This window comes from Tachyglossus aculeatus, chromosome 25 (genome assembly GCF_015852505.1).
Source record: "Tachyglossus aculeatus isolate mTacAcu1 chromosome 25, mTacAcu1.pri, whole genome shotgun sequence".
Lineage (NCBI taxonomy): Eukaryota > Metazoa > Chordata > Mammalia > Monotremata > Tachyglossidae > Tachyglossus > Tachyglossus aculeatus.
Window position 1 is genome coordinate 10192686 of NC_052090.1, and position 16203 is coordinate 10208888.

General features: G+C 46.9%; 1 protein-coding gene across 3 annotated transcripts in view; it reads right to left on the reverse strand.

Moving 5' to 3' along the window:
- The window catches only part of TRAPPC8 (trafficking protein particle complex 8), a 68406-nt gene extending 62701 nt beyond the window's left edge, over positions 1–5705 (reverse strand). For all 3 annotated transcript variants that reach the window (XM_038766493.1, XM_038766492.1, XM_038766491.1), the window contains exon 1: positions 5543–5705. In XM_038766493.1, coding sequence (XP_038622421.1) covers positions 5543–5699 — 157 coding nt within the window. In that variant the 5' untranslated portion in view covers positions 5700–5705. The remainder of the gene's footprint in view (positions 1–5542) is intronic.
- Between the last annotated feature and the right edge of the window lie 10498 nt (positions 5706–16203).

The following is a 16203-nucleotide window of genomic DNA, read 5'->3' on the forward strand; positions in this document are numbered from 1 at the left end:
ACTCCTTGGTTAGATTAGCAAAAGGGGCTGGATTTTTTTTTGGACAAATGCTTGCAAATTGCCACAAAAAACAATGAATTTATCAGAGTCCCAAAAAAGTCAATAAAGGTCATCCCCACCCCTGCCCCTTTGGCTTGAGCATCCACAAAGCATTGTCCTTTGGTTCAAAGAGGATGTTGCCAGTGATGAAACTGCATCCATGAATGTGCCTTCGAGAAGCCTAACACTTGTTAGGGCTAACACCTGCCTGTCCACTTGTTTTGTTCCCTACTTGTTTTGTTATCTGTTTCCCCCTTCTAGATTGTGGGCCTGTTGTTTGGCAGGGATTGTCTCTATCTGTTGCCGAACTGTACTTTCCAAGCGCTTAGTACAGGGCTCTGCACACAGTAAGCTCTCAATAAATACAACTGAAAGAATGAATAACACTACCTCACCATTTCTGTGCCAGTCCCGCTCCTATATGTTCATGACTACTGGTAGCATTTCGGTAAACATATTAATTTACTTACTCCACTGTTTAAGCCCTTGCTCATCCACACAGCCAACTTTCCATTCTCTTTTTTCTCCTTTCTGAAATTTTGTGGCCACCCTTCCTGTCACCTTGCGTCTTGGTCAGGGAACTCTACTGTACTCTCCCAACCTCTCAGCCCAGTCCTCTGCTCACAGACTTTTTTTTTTAAATGGTAGTTGTTAAACCCTTACTATGTGTTAAGCACTGTTCTAGGCGCTGAGGTCAATACAATTTAATCAGGTTGGCAAAAGTCCTTGTCCCATATGCGGCTCACAATCCAAGTACTGACTCCCTATTTCACAAAGGAAACTGAGGAACAGAGAAGTGAAGTGACTTACCCGAGGTCACACTGCAGGCAAGGGGCAGAGGTGGGATTAGAAACCAGGTCCTCTGACCCCTGGGCCCATGCTCTTTCCACTAAGCCATGCTGCTTCTCAGTAAATACTACTAATTTGATTTCACTTGTTCATTTTGCCCATCAAGATCCAGCGGTGACCTAATCCATCCAATCTCTCCCTTACCTAGTAGAAGCCCTCATTGTGAGGCAGGTTGTAGGGAAAGTGGGGGCAGAACCCAGTACTCAACGGCGGCAGGCCCAACTGGGCCCTCACCCACATGGTAAACCACGATTGAGTACAACACTCAGCATGAGTGGGGAAGAGGGAAGTTTTTTACACTTTCTTGCAAAAACCAGGAAAGGCATAAGATGCAGAAAACACAACAAAATACAGTACAACAAAAAATACGGCTCAAAGCTTTACCAAACACTGCTGAGACACTGAAATTTCAGAAACACAGAAATAGTGAGTCCAAACGATGACTGTTTTCATAAAGAAACCCAGACACGGGGAACTTCATGTATTGGAGAGACAACGCTCCTCAAAAAGGGAAAATCCACACATCTGAAGTGTTGGGTATTATTCTCAAGGGGTCAGGAAGCTGTGGGCTACTAGGGATATACAGGGCAAGATCTCTCTTTAATCATACTGTTGGATGGCCAAAGAGCAACAAGTCAAGGGCAAAAATTATCTGCGACCATGGCCGGCTAGCAAAAAAGAGGAAGTATAAGCTCCTCATCAAACTTGCAAAAACTGATGCACAACAGGATGTTACTTTTCTGTTTTATTGCATAGCCCCGGTTATACTGACTCCACTTGCAAAACTGATCTGGGGTCTCTCGGTCCCTTAAACTGGGCTCCGAGTTGACATTTTCCAATATTTCTTTCCCGAAATCCAAACACTAGTGAGAATGGCGAGTTAGGGCCACTAACTAGAAGCAGAGAAGCAGCGTGGCTTAGTGGAAAGGGAACAGGCCCTAGAGTCAGAAGGACCTGGTTCTAATCCCGGCTCCGCCAAATGCCTGCTGTGTGACCTTGGGCAAGTCACTTTACTTCTCTGTGACTGAAACACCTCATCTGGAAAATGGGGATTAAGACTGTGAGACAGGGACAGTGTCCAATTCAATTACCTTCTATCTCCCCGAGAGCTTAGTGCCTGGCATATATGAATTATTTAAATACCACAATTATTATTATTGTTGTTATTATTAACAGCCTCCACCTGCATTACCTAGACAAGTGTCTTCCTGTTACCTTCCAGGTGGGTGGGAGCAACTGTATCTATACACCTGTTGTGCAACACCTTATCTGTAAGGCTTTTGGACAGTGTTATATAGGAGTTTGTGTACACCTGCAGACCTTCCCCCTTTTCATGAGGCTCTGACTCCGGAAATGGACCCAAAGGGATGATCAACGCTGGGCCACTTATCAGCAGGGCGACCTTCAAACCACAAAAGCTGAGAATGCCCGCCCCTGCAGACCGATTGTAAATTTGTTTTAATGGTATTTAATGGTCGGGCACTGTACTAAGCGCTGAGGCAGATATAAATGAATCCAGTCGGACACAGTCCCATGCACCAACTGGGGTTTCACCCTCTTCATCCCTATTTTACAGGTGGATAGAGCTCGGGCCTGTAAACCCGTTGTGGGCTGGGACTCTCTCTTTATTGCTATACTGCACTTTCCAAGCACTTAGTACGGTGCTCTGCACACAGTAAGCGCTCAATAAATATGACTGAATGAGTAGGAAGGTCATGAGTTCTAATCCTGACTCCGCCACTCATCTGCTGTGTGGCCTTGGGCAAGCCACTTCACTTCTCTGGGCCTCGTCTGTAAGACGGGGATGAAGACCTTAAGCCCTATGCGGGACGGGGACTGTGATTCGATTCACTCGTGTCTACCCCAACTCTTGGTACCGTGTCTGGCACGTAGTAAGTGCTTAACAAATACCATCGCTGTTATTATTATTGAGAAGCAGCATGCCTTAGCAGAAAGAGCCTGGGCCCAGGGGTCCGAGGACATGGGTTCTAATTCCGCCTCCGCCACTTGTCTGTTGTGGGACCTCGGGCAGGCCACTTTGCAGCGTGGCTTAGTGGAAAGAGCCGGGCTTGGGAGTCAGAAGTTGCGGGTTCTAATCCCGCCTCTGCCACTTGTCAGCTGTGAGACTCTGAGCAAGTCACTTAACTTCTCTGTGCCTCAGTTACCTCATCTGTAAAATGGGGACGAAGCCTGGGGGCCCCACGTGGGACAAGCTGATGACCCTGTATCTACCGCAGCACTTGGAACAGTGCTTGGCACGTCGTAAGAGCTTAACACCATTATTATTATTATTACTATTATTATTATTATTATTCTCTGTGCCTCAGTGACCTCGTCGGTCAAACAGGGATGAAGCCTGTGAGCCCCACGTGGGTCAACCTGATGACCTTATATCTCCCCCAGGGCTTCGTACAGTGCTTGGCACAGAGTAAGTGCTTAACAGAATATCATCATCAAGCGCTTAGAACAGTGCTCGGAACGCACTAGGCTCTTAAACGCCATCATCATCATCATTATTATTATTGTTATTCCAGGTGAGGAAAGTGAGGGTCAGAGAAGAGAAGAGAAGAAAATAAGCTCCCCCTTCTAGACTGTGAACACACTGTTGGGTAGGGACTGTCTCTGTTGCCAATTTGCACTTCCCAAGTGCTTAGTCCAGTGCTCTGCACATAGTAAGCGCTCAATAAATAATAATAATTTTGGTATTTGTTAAGCACTTATTATGTGCTTAAGCACTGTTCTAAGCACCGGGGAGGATACAAGGAGATCAGGTTGTCCCACGTGGGGCTCACAGTCTTAATCCCCATTTTCCAGATGAGGTAAGGGAGGCCCAGAGAAGTGAAGCAACTTGCCCAAAGTCACACAGCTGACAAGCGGTGGAGCCGGCATTTGAACCCACGACCTCTGACTGCCAAGCCCGGGCTCTTTCCACTGAGCCCCGCTGCTTCTCAAATACGATTGAATGAATGAGTTAATAATAATAATAGCATTTGTTAGGCGCTCACTATGTGCAAAGCACTGTTCTAAGCGCTGGGGGGGGATACAAGGTGATCAGGTTGTCCCACGTGGGGCTCCCAGTCTTCATCCTCATTTTCCAGATGAAGGAACAGAGGCCCAGAGAAGTGAAGTGACTTGCCCAAAGCAGTGTGGCTCAGTGGAAGGAGCACAGGATTTGGAGTCAGAGGTCATCGGTTCAAATCCCGGCTCTGCCAATTGTCAGCTGTGTGACTTTGGGCAAGTCACTGCACTTCTCTGGGCCTCAGTGACCTCATCTGTACAATGGAGATGAAGACTGTGAGCCTCCCGTGGGACAACCTGATCACCTTGTAACCTCCCCAGCGCTTAGAACAGTGCTTTGCACATAGTAAGTGCTTAATAAATGCCATTATTATTATTACAAACATATATACAGGACAACCTGATCACCTTGTAACGTCCCCAGCGCTTAGTACGGTGAAATAGAGTAATACGTACAAACATATATACAGGACAACCTGATCACCTTGTAACGTCCCCAGCGCTTAGCACGGTGCTTTGCACATAGTAAGCACTTAATAAATGCCATCATCATCATTATTATTATTACAAACATATCATGGGTTCGAATCCTGACTCTGCCACATATCTGCTGTGTGATCTTGGGCAAGTCACTTCACTGGGCCTCAGTTACCTCATCTGTAAAATGGGGATTAAGACTGTGAGCCCCACGTGGGACAACCTGATTAAGCGCTTAGTACAGTGCTCTGCACACAGTAAGCGCTCAATAAATACAATTGATGATGATTACCCTGTATCCTTCCCAGCGCTTAGAACAGTGCTTTGCACATAGTAAGCACTTAGCAAATGCCAATTATTATTATTATCATTATTATATACAGGACAACCTGATCACCTTGTAACGTCCCCAGCGCTTAGCACGGTGCTTTGCACATAGTAAGCGCTTAATAAATGCCATTTATTATTATTATTACAAACATATATACAGGACAACCTGATCACCTTGTAACGTCCCCAGCGCTTAGTATGGTGAAATAGAGTAATACGTACGGACATAACTACAGGACAACCTAATCAGCTTGTTAATGTCCCCAGTGCCTAGTACGGTGCTTTGCACGTAGTAAATGCTTAATAAATTCTATTATTATTATTATTATTACAAACACATATACAGGACAACCTGATCAGCTTGTAACGTCCCCAGCGCTTAGTACGGTGCTTTGCACGTAGTAAGCGCTTAATGAATACCATCATTATTATTATTATTATTACAAACACATATACAGGACAACCTGATCAGCCTGTAACGTCCCCAGCGCTTAGTACGGTGCTTTGCACGTAGTAAGCGCTTAATGAATGCCATTATTATTATTATTATTATCACAAACATAAATACAGGACAACCTGATCAGCTTGTAACGTCCCCAGCGCTTAGCACGGTGCTTCGCACATAGTAAGCGCTTAATGAATGCCATTATTATTATTATTATTATTATTACAAACACATATACAGGACAACCTGGTCAGCTTGTAACGTCCCCAGCGCTCAGCACGGTGCTTTGCACATAGTAAGCGCTTAATGAATACCATCATCATCCTCATTATTAGTAGTAGTAGTAGTAGTAGTAGTCGTCGTCGCGGCGGGTGCGGCCCGTACCTTCGGACGTGAGGCGCGAGAAGGGCCTCAGCAGCTCGGCGAAGCTGAGGTGATTCCGTCGGGTGACCCGCTCCGCCTCGGCGCTGCACAGCGCGGCCACGCACGGCACGAACGAGTCCGGGATCAGCTCCTGCACCGACTGCACGCACTGGGCCATCGGGACCGACCGACTGACCGACCGTCCTCCTCACCGTCCTCCTCGGCGTCCCCCTCAGCGATCTCCTCACGGCCCGCCCCGACCCGCCATGTTGGGGCCCGACCCGGCCCCGCCGGCTCCCCGTCCCGGCAGCCCCCGCGCGCGCCCCTCACGTGACCGGGTCGCGGGGCCGTCACGTGGGGAGGGGGGGGGAGCGGCGCGCGCCCGCCCGCCGTTCGGCTGTCATTACGCCGCTTGAGGGGGACCGATCACGTGGGTGGGGGAGCGGTGAGGGGAGACTGGTCACGTGGGCGGGGGGGAATCTGAGGCGGGCGCGCGCCCGCCCCTCAGCCGCCATGACTCCGCCCGGACGGGTCACGTGGTGGTGGTGGGGGGAATCTGAGGCGCGCGCCCGCCCCTCAGCCGTCATTCGTCATCATTATCAATCGTATTTATTGAGCGCCTACTGTGTGCACAGCACTGTGCTAAGCGCTTGGGAAGTCCAAGCTGGCAACATATAGAGACGGTCCCTACCCAACAGGGGGCTCACAGTCTAAAAGGGGGAGACAGAGAACAGAACCAAACATACTAACAAAATAAAATAAATAGAATAGATAGGTACAAGTAAAATAAATAAATAAGTAGAGTAATAAATATGTACAAACATATATCCATATAGACAGGTGCTGTAGGGAAGGAGGTAAGAGGGGGGGATGGAGAGGAGGACGAGGGGGAGAGGAAGGAAGGGGCTCAGTCTGGGAAGGCCTCCTGGAGGCCGTCATTAATAATATAATAATAATGGCATTTATTAAGCACTTACTATGTGCAAAGCACTGTTCTAACTGCTGGGGGGATACAAGGTGATCAGGTTGTCCCACATGGGGCTCTCAGTCTTAATCCCCATTTTCCAGATGAGGTAACGGAGGCCCAGAGAAGTGAAGTGACTTGCCCAAAGCCACACAGCTGACAAGTGGCGGAGCCGGGATTTGAACCCATGACCTCTGGCTCCAACGCCTGTGTCCTTTCCACGGAGCCACGCTGCTTCTCTATCAATCAATCGTCTTTATTGAGCGCTTGCTGTGTGCAGAGCACTGGGCCGAGCGCTTGGGAAGTACAAGTTGGCAACATCAATCAATCGATCGTATTTATTGAGCGCTTGCTGTGTGCAGAGCACTGGACCGAGCGCTTGGGAAGTACAAGTTGGCAACATCAATCAATCAATCGTATTTATTGAGCGCTTGCTGTGTGCAGAGCACTGGGCCGAGCGCTTGGGAAGTACAAGTTGGCAACATCAATCAATCGATCGTATTTATTGAGCGCTTGCTGTGTGCAGAGCACTGGACCGAGCGCTTGGGAAGTACAAGTTGGCAACATCAATCATCAATCGTATTTATTGAGCGCTTACTGTGTGCAGAGCACTGTACTAAGCGCTTGGGAAGTACAAGTTGGCAACATCAATCAATCAATCGTATTTATTAAGCGCTTACTGTGTGCAGAGCACTGTACTAAGCGCTTGGGAAGTACAAGTTGGCAACATCAATCAATCATCAATCATATTTATTGAGCGCTTACTGTGTGCAGAGCACTGTACTAAGCGCTTGGGAAGTACAAGTTGGCAACATCAATCAATCAATCATATTTATTAAGCGCTTGCTGTATGCAGAGCACTGTACTAAGCGCTTGGGAAGTACAAGTTGGCAACATCAATCAATCAATCGTATTTATTGAGCGCTTACTGTGTGCAGAGCGCTGTACTAAGCGCTTGGGAAGTACAAGTTGGCAACACATGATGATGATGATGATGATGGCATTTATTAAGCGCTTACTATGTGCAAAGCACTGTTCTAAGCGCTAGGGAGGTTACAAGGTGATCAGGTTGCCCCACAAGGGGCTCACAGTCTTAATCCCCATTTTACAGATGAGGGAACTGAGGCCCAGAGAAGTTAAGTGACTTGCCCAAAGTCACCCAGCTGACAGTTAGTGGAGTCGGGATTTGAACTCATGACCTCTGACTCCAAAGCCCGGGCTCTTTCCACTGAGCGACGCTCCTTCTCTAGAGCATAGAGACAGTCATAGAGACAGTGCCTACCCAACAGTGGGCTCACAGTCTAAAAGGGGGAGACGGACAACAAAACCAAACATACTGACAAAATAAAATAAATAGAATAGATATGTACAAGTAAAATAAATAAATAGAGTAATAAATATGTACAAACATATATCCATATATACAGGTGCTGTGGGGAAGGGAAGGAGGTAAGATGGGGGGGATGGAGAGGGGGACGAGGGGGAGAGGAAGGAAGGGGCTCAGTCTGGGAAGGCCTCCTATATAGAGACATATACAGTCCCTACCCAACAGTGGGCTCACAGTCTAAAAGATAATAATGGTATTTATTAAGCGCTTACTATGTGCAAAGCACTGCTCTTAGCACTGGAGAGGTTACAAGGTGATCAGGTTGTCCTTTGGGGGGGCTCACAGTCTTAATCCCCATTTTACAGATGAGGCAACTGAGGCACAGAGTAGTAAAGTGACTTGCCCAAAGTCACCCAGCTGACAGTTGGCGGAGCCGGGATTTGAACCCATAACCTCTGACTCCAAAGCCCGGGCTCTTTCCACTGAACCACGCTGCTTCTCTTACTCCGCACGGACGGGTCGGGGGAGACTGGTCACGTGGGTGGGGAAGGAAATCTGAGGCGCGCGCCCGCTCCTCATTCATTCATTCATTCAATCGTATTTATTGAGCGCTTACTGTGTGCAGAGCACTGTACTAAGCGCTTGGGAAGTACAAGTTGGCAACATCTAGAGACAGTCCCTACCCAACAGCGGGCTCACAGTCTAGAAGGGGGAGACAGACAACAAAACAAAACATATTAACAAAAACAAAATAAAATAAATACAATATGTGCAAGTAAAATAGAGTAATAAGTACAAACATATATATATATACATATGGCAGAAACTCCTCACCCTGGGCTTCAAGGCTCTCCATCACCTCGCCCCCTCCTACCTCACCTCCCTTCTCTCCTTCTACTGCCCAGCCCGCACCCTCCGCTCCTCCACCACTAATCTCCTCACTGTACCTCGCTCTCGCCTGTCCCGCCATCGACCCCCGGCCCACGTCATCCCCCGGGCCTGGAATGCCCTCCCTCTGCCCATCCGCCAAGCTAGCTCTCTTCCTCCCTTCAAGGCCCTGCTGAGAGCTCACCTCCTCCAGGAGGCCTTCCCAGACTGAGCCCCTTCTTTCCTCTCCCCCTCGTCCCCCTCTCCATCCCCCCGCCTTACCGCCTTCCCCTCCCCACAGCACCTGTATATATGTATATATGGTTGTACATATTTATTACTCTGTTTATTTATTTATTTGTTTATTTTACTTGTACATTTCTATCCTACTTATTTTATTTTGTTGGTATGTTTGGTTCTGTTCTCTGTCTCCCCCTTTTAGACTGTGAGCCAACTATCGGGTAGGGACTGTCTCTATGTGATGCCAATTTGTACTTCCCAAGCGCTTAGTACAGTGCTCTGCACATAGTAAGCGCTCAATAAATACGATTGATTGATTGATTGATTGATATATATACAGGTGCTGTGGGGAGGTGAAGGAGGTAAGGCTGGGGGGATGGAGAGGAGGGGGAGAGGAAGGATGGGGCTCAGTCTGGGAAGGCCTCCTGGAGGTGAGCTCTCAGTAGGGCTTTGAAGGGTCAGAGGTCAGGGGTCGTCATTCATTCAATCGCATTTATTGAGCGCTTACAGTGTGCAGAGCACTGGACCAAGCGCTTGGGAAGTCCAACTTGGCAACATCTAAGACAGTCCCTACTCCTCAGCCGTCATTACTGGTCACGTGGTGGGGAGAGAGGGGGGCATCTGAGGCCCGCTCCTCAGCTGTCATTACTCCCCACCGACGGTTGGGAGGGGGGAATGCTCACATTCATTCATTCATTCACTCAATCGTATTTATTGAGCGCTTACTGTGTGCGGAGCACTGTACAAAGCGCTTGGGAAGTACAAGTTGGCAACATAGAGAGACAGTCCCTACCCAACAGCGGGCTCACAGTCTGCATAGAGAAGCAGCGTGGCTCGGTGGAAAGAGCCCGGGCTTTGGAGTCAGAGGTCATGGGTTCAAATCCCAGCTCTGCCACATGTCTGCTGTGTGATCTTGGATGACTTCATCATCATCATCATCATCATCAATCATATTTATTGAGCGCTATGTGCAGAGCACTGTACTAAGCGCTTGGGAAGTACAAATTGGCAACATATAGAGGCAGTCCTTACCCAACAGTGGGCTCACAGTCTAAAAGGGGGAGACAGAGAACAAAACCAAACATACTAACAAAATAAAATAAATAGAATAGATATGTACAAGTAAAATAAATAAATAGGGTAATAAATATGTACAAACATATATCCATATATACAGGTGCTGTGGGGAAGGGAAGGAGGTAAGATGGGGGGATGGAGAGGGGGACGTGGGGGAGAGGAAGGAAGGGGCTCAGTCTGGGAAGGCCTCCTGGAGGAGGTGAGCTCTCAGCAGGGCCTTGAAGGGAGGAAGGGAAGGGAAGGGAAGGGAAGTCACTTCACTTCTCTGGGCCTCAGTTACCTCATCTGTAAAATGGGGATTAAGACTGTGAGCCCCACGTGGGACAACCTGATCACCCTGTATCCTCCCCAGCGCTTAGAACAGTGCTTTGCACATAGTAAGCGCTTAACAAATGCCTATTATTATTATTACAGTAAGCGCTCAATAAATACGATTGAATGAATGAATAAACAGTGCTTATGCCATTAAAAAATACGAGTGAATGAATGACTCCTCCAGGACGGCCCGGGGAGACTGGTCACGTGGGTGGGTGGGGGACCTGAGGCGCGCGCCCGCTCCTCAGCCGTCATTACTCCGCACGGACGTTCCGAGGAGACTGGTCACGTGGGGGGGAGCAACTGAGGTGCGCGCGCCCGCTCCTCAGCTGTCATTACTCCGCACAAGCGATCAGGGGGGCCGGTCACGTGGGTGGGGAGGGAGCGCTGAGGCGCGCATGCGCACGTCCGCTCCTAAGCTGTCATTACTCCGCACAAGCGACCGGGGGGGCCGGTCACGTGGGTGGGGAGGGAGCGCTGAGGCGCGCATGCGCACGTCCGCTCCTCAGCTGTCATTACTCCGCACAAGCGACCAGAGGTGTCGGTCACGTGGGTGGGGAGGGCGAGCGGAGGCGCGCATGCGCACGCCCGCTCCTCAGCTGTCATTACTCCGCACAAGCGACCGGGAAGGGGCCGGTCACGTGTGTGGGGAGGGAGAGTGGAGGCGCGCATGCGCACGCCCGCTCCTCAGCTGTCATTACTCCGCACAAGCGACCGGGAAGGGGCCGGTCACGTGGGTGGGAAGGGAGAGCTGTGGCGCGCATGCGCGCGTCCACCCCTCAGCTGTCTTTGCTGCGGCCAGTGGGGCCTGGGGTGACTTGGGTTTCCTCGGATAATAATAATAATAATAATAACATGTGTTCATTCATTCTTTCAATCGTATTTATTGAGCGCTTCCTGGGTGCAGAGCACTGTACTAAGCGCTTGGGAAGTACAAGTTGGCAACATTATAGAGACGGTCCCTACCCAACATTCATTCATTCAATCGTATTTATTGAGCGCTTACTGTGTGCAGAGCACTGTACTAAGCGCTTGGGAAGTACAAGTTTGCAACATATAGAGACAGTCCCTACCCAACAGCGGGCTCACAGTCTAGAAGGGGGAGACAGACAACAAAACAAAACATGTAAATCAAATAAAATAAATAGAATAAATATGTACAAGGAAAATAGAGTGATACATATTCATTCATTCATTCAATCGTATTTATTGAGCGCTTACTGTGTGCAGAGCACTGTACTAAGTGCTTGGGAAGTACAAGTTTGCAACATATAGTCCCTACCCAACAGCAGGCTCACAGTCTAGAAGGGGGAGACAGACAACAAAACAAAACATGTAAATCAAATAAAATAAATAGAATAAATATGTACAAGGAAAATAGAGTGATACATATTCATTCATTCAATCGTATTTATTGAGCGCTTACTGTGTGCAGAGCACTGTACTAAGCGCTTGGGAAGTACAAGTTGGCAACATATACAGACGGTCCCTACCCAACAGTGGGCTCACAGTCTAGAAGGGGGAGACAGACAACAAAACAAAACATGTAAATCAAATAAAATAAATAGAATAAATATGTACAAGTAAAATAGAGTGATACATATGTACAAACATGTATACATATATACAGGTGCTGTGGAGAGGGCAAGGAGGTAAGGCGGGGGGGGAACAGAAGTGGCTTGCCCAAGGTGACACAGCAGACAAGTGGCGGAGGCAGGATTAGAACTCATGACCTTCTGACTCCTAGGCCCATGCTCTAGCCGCTACACCATGCTGCTTCGTACTACCAGCACGACTATGACTATTTCTGGGACTTTGGGGTCTTCTCAGAGTCCGGTTCTTTTTTGCCGTGGCTGAGCAGACCGGCCTTCCTTGTCCAACCAGATGAATCCCTCCTCTCCCCAAAGCCGGCAACTGGCCCGGCCTCCTCCGACCCGAGTGGCTGGGGGTGACCCGGACCTTTCCTCGGGCCCAGGGAGGCCGGGTGGTCCCTGAACCCTGACCCGGGATGGGCCGTCCTGCTCAGCCTCTGCCCGCTCTCTTCCCAGGTACCTCAATGCCCTGGAAGCCGGAGTCACCTATTTCTCGGGGATCCTCGAATTCAAGGAGGTCTTAAGGAATGAGGAGCAGTTCCCGGCTTTCCTAGATGGTGTCTTGCTCTTTGGTCACATATTGAAGAAACTGCTCCAAAACAAGGAGACTCTGGACTTCAACTCTGGCCACCTCAGTGGGCTCACAGTCTAGAAGAAGCGCTTACTATGTACAGAGCACTGTTCTAAGCGCTGGGGAGGTTACAAGGTGATCAGGTTGTACCACGGGCAGCGTGGCTCGGGCTTTGGAGTCAGAGGTCATGGGTTCAAATCCCAGCTCTGCCACTTGTCAGCTGTGTGACTTTGGGCAAGTCACTTAACTTCTCTGGGCCTCAGTGGCCTCATCTGGAAAATGCGGATTAAGTCTGTGAGCCCCACGTGGGGCAACTTGATTACCTTGTCTCTACCCCACCGCTCAGAACAGTGCTTTGCACATAGTAAATGCTTAATAAATGCCATCATCATCATTATTATTATTACAGTGCTCTGCACACAGTAGGCGCTCAATAAATGCAACTGAATGAATGAAGGTGATCAGGTTGTCCCACGTGGGGCTCACAGTCTTCATCCCCATTTTACAGATGAGGGAGTTCTGCATCCCGAACCCCCTGATTCCATCATGCTTCTGCATCCCAAATCTCCCTTTGACTCTCATTCTTGCTTTTTTTGGTGGTACTATTCCCTATCAGCGAAACAATCAATCAGTGGTATTTATTGAGCACTTACTGTATGCAGAGCACGGCACTAAGGTCTTACTATTGTAGAGAGTACACTATAATAGAGCAGGTAGACTGAATCTCTGCCCTCGAGAAATTAGCAGAATTACAGATTTTACGGCATTTATTCAATCATATTTATTGAGTGTTTACCGTGTGCAAAGCACGGCACTAAGCACTTGGGAGAATACACTATAGTAACAATCAAACACATCCCTGCCCACAGTTAGCTTACAATCTAGAGGGGGAGACAGACATTAATAGAAATAAATTAATTAAAGATATGAACAAAAGTGCTGTGGGGCTGGGAGGTGGGGGGGGGATGAATAAAAGGAGCAAGTCAGGAAGATGCAGAGGGGCTTAAAGGGGATTAAAGGGAAGGAGGGCTTAGTCAGGGAAGGCCTCTTGGAAGAGATGTGCCTTCATGGAGGAACCACACTTACAGTAGAATTCAGTTAGAAACCTCATTCCTAGAAGAGGCAGACTGAAACTTTGGATCCAGGCACTGATCGCCTTAGAATTACATTTATGATACCCAATGTCTTCCACGGCTCCATAGGTAGTCAGCACAGTTTTAATGGAAGGTAAGGAAGGTCTGGCCACTGAGTTTCTACGCTGAGTACTGAAAGAACTGTTTTGTTTTGTACATATCTATTCTATTTGTACATATCTATTCTATTTATTTTATTTTGTTAGTATTTGTACATATCTATTCTATTCTATTTCTTTTATTTTGTTAGTATGTTTGGTTTTGTTCTCTGTCCCCTCCTTTTAGACTCTGAGCCCACTGTTGGGTAGGGACTGTCTCTATATGTTGCCAACTTGAACTTCCCAAGCGCTTAGTATAGTGCTCTGCACACAGTAAGCGCTCAATAAATATGATTGATCGATTGATTGATGACCTGATCACCTTGTATCCCCCCCAGCGCTTAGAACAGTGTTTCGCACATAGTAAGCACTTAACAAACTCTATGGACACACTACCTGAACGATTGCAGATGGAGGTGGGCCGTTCTGGGAGAGATATGTCTATGGTGTCGCTATGAGTTGGACACAATTCGATGGCATAAAACGGGACACTCGTCTGCTTTATGTTGAAAGATGAAGCTGCTAACGGGGTCATTTCTTAGTTTATATTGTATCCCTTTCATTTTCATTGTCTACCGTTTTTGAATATCCCTTGCATTTCCACAGTAGATGGTGCTATTGGCTTTAAGGATACAAACAAATCTGTATTAATGCCTATGCATACATGGATCTTCACTGTTTAGAAAACTGGGGAAAAAAAATCTTATAATAATTTGGGGGGAAAAATTTGAAAGCGTTCTTAAATTTAACTCTTTTCTGCTCCTTAAATCTCTTTTAAGGTTAGCCTCACCCTTCCAAAATGTTTAAACCCATGTTGACATATACTCTTGATTATTTTTTATTACTTAGTAATGTCTTTCTAGTCTGTTAGAAAAATTAAATACCTACTTTGAACAGATGGAGTCTGATTCCCCTATCACTCTCTGGATGAGTCATAGTCAATTAAATTAATTTTTTTAGTGAAATTCCTATAATTAGCCTGGAGGTTCTCAAGCCCTATAATATTCTCAATGAAATTTTTCAAACTCCACATAAATCTTCCTCTAAATTAATGTCACAAACAAAAGCCCTCCTGTTATTTTCCCTATTCACTTTTAAAAGATAGAAGCATAATAGTTTTGGATTTCAAATGTTACGCAAATAGTCACCGTTGAAGCAATGCGTTTTTGAACCCCATGTATTTGTAAAGAACCCAGAGGATTTCTGGGTAATCAATCAATCAATCAATCAATCAATCGTATTTATTGAGCGCTTACTGTGTGCAGAGCGCTTGGGAAGTACAAGTTGGCAACATATAGAGACAGTCCCTACCCAACAGTGATATCCTTTATTTTAAACAGGGATGTTGACGTAAGCTGCTTGAATTTCAGTGGGCATTTTAAATATAAATATATATTATATCGTTCTATAATGATTTAAATATAAATCATTCCAAACTTTAAGTATGTTAAAACATGCTCTGGTCTCCAAAAAGACAAAAGGCAGCATCTAGAAAGTCATCCCCTTGAGAGCTTTGTCCAGCTTCTTTCCCGAATGGCTCCATAAATGAAACAATAAATTATTTATTATAAATTACTTATTCATATTAATGTTTGCCTCCCCCTCTAGACTGTAAGCTCAATATACGCAGGGAACGAGTCTGCTAATTCTGTTGTATTGTACTCTCCCAAGCACTTAGAACAGTGCACAAAGTAAATGCTCAATAAATACCATTGGTTGATTAATTGACAGTAGTTGGTAATAGTATTTATTAAGCGCTTTCTCTGTGTCGAGCACTGTACTAAGCCCTGGAAAAGTGTATATAGGTGGGAATTGGACACATTCCCCGATTTAATAATTTAATTTAATAATTGTAATATTTATGGTATTTTTTAAGTGGTTACTATGCATCAAACATTGTTCTAAGCATGAAGATAGATACACGTTAATAGGGTCAGACACAATCCTTAACCCATCCGGGACTCAGTCTAAATAGGAGGGAGAACAGGTACAGACTCTCCAGTCCTCATATCAGACAGATAATTGCTCTCCCCCACTTCAAAACCTTATTGAAGGCACATCTCCTCCAAGAAGCCTTCCCTGACTAAGCCCTCCTCCCCTCTTCTCCCGCTCCCTCTGCGCCACTCTTACTTAATAATAGTAATAATAATAGCATTTGTTAAGCACTTACTATGTGCAAAGCACTGTTCTAAGCACTGGGGGATATACAAGGTGATCAGGTTGTCAATCAATCAATCAATCAATCGTATTTATTGAGCGCTTACTGTGTGCAGAGCACTGTACTAAGCACTTGGGAAGTACGGGGCTCACAGCCTTCATCGCCATTTTACAGATGAGGTAACTGAGGCTCCGAGAAGTTAAGTGACTTGCCCAAGGTCACACAGCAGACATGTGGCAGAGCCGGGATTCGAACCCATGACCTCTGACTCCAAAGCCCGGGCTCTTTCCACTGAACCACGCTGCTTCTCTGTAATGATGGTATTTGTTAAGCACTTACT